The sequence below is a fragment of the Oenanthe melanoleuca genome, chromosome 1A, assembly GCF_029582105.1.
Source record: "Oenanthe melanoleuca isolate GR-GAL-2019-014 chromosome 1A, OMel1.0, whole genome shotgun sequence".
Lineage (NCBI taxonomy): Eukaryota > Metazoa > Chordata > Aves > Passeriformes > Muscicapidae > Oenanthe > Oenanthe melanoleuca.
Genome location: NC_079334.1, coordinates 17510214 through 17516213, shown reverse-complemented (window position 1 = coordinate 17516213; position 6000 = coordinate 17510214). Strand labels below are relative to the sequence as shown.

General features: G+C 42.7%; 1 protein-coding gene across 6 annotated transcripts in view; it reads right to left on the bottom strand.

Moving 5' to 3' along the window:
• Window positions 1–1050: 1050 nt before the first annotated feature.
• The window catches only part of TBXAS1 (thromboxane A synthase 1), a 237531-nt gene continuing 232581 nt past the window's right edge, over window positions 1051–6000 (bottom strand). For all 6 annotated transcript variants that reach the window (XM_056512066.1, XM_056512094.1, XM_056512058.1 and 3 more), the window contains 3 exons: window positions 5246–5383; window positions 3164–3326; window positions 1051–2566 (listed from right to left, as the gene is read on the bottom strand). In XM_056512066.1, coding sequence (XP_056368041.1) covers window positions 2492–2566; window positions 3164–3326; window positions 5246–5383 — 376 coding nt within the window. In that variant the 3' untranslated portion in view covers window positions 1051–2491. The remainder of the gene's footprint in view (window positions 2567–3163; window positions 3327–5245; window positions 5384–6000) is intronic.

Here is a 6000-nt window from a genome sequence, read left to right as displayed (position 1 = left end):
AGTTCTCCAGCCACACCACACAAGTTGCAGAGGCAGAGACTGGGAAGAAGAGTTTGTACAAAGTCATGGGTAAGAAAGGGACAAGCTTGATTTAGGCTTGGCTTAGTTTGTCAAAAATGAAGCACATGACAACTTTCTAATTCGTGTAAGGAATACAAACAAGCCTTTGACAGATGACTTCAGATGGAAACAATTTCCTGCTCATTCAGATAGGTGGGAAGTTTTTAGGCAAGGCCCATCCAGCTTTTTGCCAACTGTGTATATAAGCTACACAGTAAATCAGCCTGCAGCACTCTATTTTTAGGAGGGGAAAAATTATGGATAATGTGTAGAAACTACAGTAAATACAGCATGTTGCCTTTCAAATAAATAATCACTCCATCAGCAATTCATATAATCAGTGTGTCTGTGACAGGGCACTGCTGTTTAGCATGACAGAAATGCTCCATGGAAAAAGGAACAATTCCAACACTTTCCCAGTCAGTACTTCACCACTATTGCCTATACAGATCTGTTTAAAAAAAATTATATGAAAGAGGAAGAGAAAATCTTTGAGGAACAAGATCCAGTAACATGATCAGTGTTCAGGCAGCATGTGGGAAGAAGGCAGCAAAAGATGCTTGCTGGAGAGAAACTCAGGGACCTAGCCAGGCACCAGTGAGCAGATGGCTCCATCCTTGCAGTGAAGCTGAGCAGTCTCTTCCTCCTGCTGCTGCAACACTTCTCTGTGCACACCACCAAGAGCAATGCTGTACCTAAGGAATCCTCAAGCAGACTATGTGCAGCAGGCAGAAGGTCAAGACTTGCAAAAAACCAAGGGTGCATCCTTATTTTTATAGTGCTGCAAGAACTTTTGTTATATACAAAAATTCTAAAGAAAAAATATAAGAATAAAAGAATTTTTAAAAAGGGTCTTGGGACTGCACCAATCTCTTCTCACAGTTCTGTTGTGGTTTAACCCCAGCCAGCAGCTCAGCCCCTCAGAGCTGCTCATTCACACCCTCACAGTGGGATGAGGAAGGGAATTGTAAGAATGAGAAAACTCATGGATTGAGATAAAGACAGTTTAATAGGTAAAGCAAAAGCCACAACAAAACAAGGAATACATTCACCATTTCCCATGTGCAGGCAGGTGTTCCAGCACCCCAGGAAGCAGAGCTCCAGCAGGCATAACAGTGACTTGAGAAGGCAAATGTCATCACTTTGAATGCTGTCCCCCTTCCTTCTTCTTCCCCTAGTTGTATGTGCTGAGCATGGTGCCATAGGGTATGGAATGTCCCTGTGTTCAGTGAGGATCAGCTGGCCCAGCTGTGTTCCCTCCCAGCTTCTTGTGCAACACTAGCTGTGTGGCAGGTGAAGGCTCTGCAGAGAAGTAGGACAGAGGGAATGTGAGGAGTGGAAGCTACGGCTGTTTTGGCTGGGAAGATGCATGTGCACAGCCACACAGCTTGAAGGGATCCATGGGGCTGCTGCAGCTGGCAATCAGACAAGTTCCTTCCTGAGGGGGGTGAGGCACTAGGGACATGACCTGCTCCAGTGTCACAGAAGGAGTCAAGAGAGCTGCTGTGTTTGATGATCCTGGATCCCACTCCTTTGCCACTGGCTCTAGTGCATGCATGCTCTTAATTTCCTTGATTCAAGGAGCTAGACAGGGATGGTGCCAACTGCAATGCTTGGAAAGGAAAGGCCTCCATGAAGCAGATGTGCTACCAACACCTTCAGAATACCTTTACATTTCCTCCAGTCCTTCTGCTTGCTTTGAATGCACGTCTTCTTTGTCTCTACCCTTCCAGCAGCAGTTCAACAGCCAGCAAAATGGCTGTCACCTCATTTCTTTGGTCTTAGCTGCTGGAACTTTATTGGTAAGCCAGTGAACTCTTCATTCTTCTTCTGTCATGATTATGAAACGTGCCAAGTGCAAATTGTTAATCTAAGTGTATTTAAAGTCACTTCGAAGCATGAAGAAGGTGCAACTTCTCTGGCTTTACAGACACAGGTAGAGATTAAGCATTGTACAGGAGCCTCAGCTTTGATTGTTACTGGAGTTCATGAAAAAATCCAATGTACTGCATCCCAAGTCTTCTGCTGTAACTGTGGCGCCTTTAGGGCTTTCTCTAGGGACTCACAAGTGCATGAGAAGGATGTGTCATACAATGAATTGAAATTAAAATCTACTGTAAATTGTGAAAATTGAGCATGAGGAAAGCATTCTCACAGATAAGTGAAAAGAAGTCTGATGTAGAAAAGCAAATGAAGGTAGGATGCTTCTTTACCGATGCTATTCACAGCAATTTGAAAACCTCCAAAAAAGACTGTGGAGCCCATTTTAAAAAGTGGCTGGAGGCTGTCCCACAGGAGGGCAGTGAGGGAGCACCTACTATCAGTGGGACTTATGCTCCTACCTGTCCTTGGAATTTTGAAAAATAATTATACCCAGTGAGTCACTAACAAAGGGTCTTATTCCAGAAAGCTTCAGGATGTGCATTTCCTTTTAGCGAGATTCCAAAATAACGTAGACTCCATTTTTTGGTGCAAGTGTGGCTTTTGATTTGAGCTGCAAAGGAATCTGAAAGAGAAAAGAACACCTTATGTGCAGCTGTATGTGTTTGTTTATGCGTGTATGGCACCCCCACATACAGACAATCATTTTTGCTGGAGGACCAGCTCACACCAGGATTACTGTGGAAGCTGTAAAGTACTTGTTTTACAGTCAGCTGTGGTGGTATAATATTAAATAGAATTTACAGCCAGAGGCTGAGGCAGTGGTTAGCCAGGAATGCTGTATACTCAAACAGAAAGAAATTAACTCTGTAAACTCTAGAGCTGGGTGCAATGTCATAGCAATAGGCAAATACTAAAGTGCTGAGAGTCTGTGAAATATGTACACACATTCTCACCCCCTGTGAATTATGACATTTTGCCTGTGGTCTTGCCATACTGCTCTCCACTAAGGCAGGGCTGTGTAACAGTTCTTTTGTTAGAAAAATTATATATCTGAAATCACATTTTGCTTAAAACATGCAGTCCATGCCTTTTCTCTCCTTATTATGAAAGTGTCTCTAGCAGTTTTCTCAAATGAAGAGAAGACACAAAGGCAAATCAGTTGTCCTGCCTAAGGCACACTGTCAACAAGTGTGATCTTTAAGCCTCTGCATGTACAAACCTCAGTCTCTGGACAGGTCTTGAATTGAAACTTCTGCAAAATCCTCAGGAGGGTCATTTTTGTCTCCAACAAACCCATTTTCATGCCGATGCAGCCACGGGGTCCTGCCCCAAAGGGCAGGTATGCAAAGGGATGTCGTTCCTTCTTGGCCTCCTCTGTAAACCTAGAAGGTGCAGAGACGGAAACCAGTTCAAGAAGTTCTTTTTGCTCTTGATTCCATGTTTTTCATTTAAATCTCAAAAGATGGTTATTTCAATTGATCTTAATGGACAGGTAAAGGAGAATATTGATAGATTATGTCCTGACATCCTATGTAAAAAATAATTGACTTATGGCCATCAGCCTTTGTCAGCTGGTGATTTCAGGAGACGACACTGAGACATGAGCTTTACTTCCCATCTATATTTAATGAAAATCTCTCATCTCTTTAGATTCAGTTTCCATGAACTTTAGACTGGTAAGGCCCAGAAAACTCCTGCAGAGTAGAGAGAGATGAGAGGTAATACAGGCTATTTGTAGCTTTGGAAAAAAAAAAATTGTGTATTTTCACTAATTCCATCTCCATGCTTAGATAACATAAATAAGATTGAGCCACCACTTCAAAAAATACTGTAGAGGCCCCTAATTTGAGATTGAAGGATCATTAACTAATGTCCTAAGCACCATTGCATATCCCATGCAAACAAGTTCAGACAATTCTTGCCTTGCTTACCTCCATATATTATTCTAGTAAATCCAAAGTCTCCCTTGTTTTTTCTCCTACAGCCAATTTCAAAATGAAATATTGGGGGGGGGGGGGGGGGGGGGGAGTGGGGAAGTCTGTAACTGAATTATTTTATTTTATGTTATGCTCTTATTTTATAATTCTTGCTGACATTACCAACTATACAGCCTGAGCTGAGTGTTAGTCATTATAGTAATTAGTAATATGAACCTTCCTCAGGGAAGGTTCAAAAGGCAATTAATCTCAGATTCATAACAAACAGCACTGTGTGAGCCAAGGGGACTGCAGCCCCCACTAACCATTTTACCCTTTCATACTACTGTTAAAGTGGTGAATGAACAATTATGAAAGCATTTCTAGACAAGCATTGCTAAAAATGCAATCCACCCCAGACTTCCAGTCACTGCTAAGATTCCTCTCCAGCAAAATCTCTGGGCTTCTCTAACCCTGGCATTGCTCTTCCTTGTGGCCAAAAGATTCTGATGGAGCACATGCCTAGATTTGTTCCAGAAGGAGAATTAGGCAAACCCACCTACACCACACATGTGTTGTCTTACTGGCTAAGATGGTTCTGGGCTGCCTGCCTCACACCCAGTTGTTTATGAAGCAGGCACTTCTTTTCTTAGTAAACTTTTGAATGTAGTGGTAGCTTAAAGTGCATCTGCCCACAAAACAGTTTAAAAATAAAGCTGCCCACAGAACTAAATTGTGCTTCCACACAGCACCACATCAGCTGAAACTCTCCCTGTAAGCTCAGCCCAGCACCTGTAACAAAGGACATGTACAAAACCACAGCTTGACAGGGTCCCCCCACCCACTGAAGATATAAATGCTCCATGTGAAACTGTCTTGCCAAGCAAGAACCAAGGATCCTAGCTTACAGACAGAGAGCAAAAGCCCAGTGGGAGATGGGGTATGTTCCCCATGCACAGAGTACCACACTGTTAAGTTTCAGGTGAAAAGGGTGCTCTAAAACCAGCAAGGAGCAGGATGAGTTTCCCAGGTACAGTGAATATACTGTCCCACTTCAGAACTTCTGCACCCAGGAGCAGCACTATTCACAGTATCAGATTTGGAAACAGGTCTGAAAACCTCTGCCACAACTGTGGCAAAACCTCACACCTTCCATGGGATGGATGACTATCATCACTTATCTGATTTAGTAGAAACTATTTGACTTTATGGTTTAAATAAAACTGTGCTCCTCTTGGTGGAAATGCTCTTTGGATGAATAGTGGGTGACTGTGGCTGTGAAAGAGCAGCAGAATCTGGTGCCTGCACTGGACAGGTTGGAGTTCTGTGCCCACAGGCCCAAGTCAGGACTTCAACCTGAGGATGAAAAGCATTATTCCACACACCTCTCAGGAATGAACTTCTCAGGTTCTGGCCAGAACTCAGGGTCGTGATGAAGGTGTCCAACTGCAGTTTCAATGACAGCTCCAGCAGGAATATGCTGTCCCAGCACTACACAGTCTTTAGCTGCTTCCCTGGTGAATCTGCAACAACATCATGCATCCCAGATGATTAATACAGGTTAAAAACACGGCAGAAGAGTTCTATAAAAGTATCTGTCTTCATCTGACCAAACAATTTCCAGAGTAACATCTTCTCATAGATAAATACAACAGTTGCTAATGCCAGTGTTTTCTCAGGTTATAATCATGTCCACTTAGAAGTCCATAGCTCCAGCCCAGGTGGTTGACTTTTGCCCTTTTCATAGGAAAGCATTTCTGGCTGTGTACTGTTTCCCAAAGCATTAACTGCTAAACTGCAATTTTATTGTTTATGTTGGGTTTAGACTAATTTTTTTATGAAAATTGCTAATGGAATGTGTGAATCATCTCTAATAACAGGTAGAAAGAGTATGCTGGTTTTCTTCCAGGAGAAAAAGGACAGTAAATATAGCTTTGAGTTTGTTTCTTTGAGAAGCTTCCCCCTGTTGGTGCAGCACCTGAAACTTAGCAAGGAGTGGTTTTAATATTAGGGCTGAGTGTTCTGCTGCTTCTGCTGCTCTGGAAACACAACCAAATGGCAAGCCTTGGAAAACCACATTTCACATGTATTCATCAAAGACAGGCACGATGTTAACAACAAAACTCTGCAGTTTTCTCTC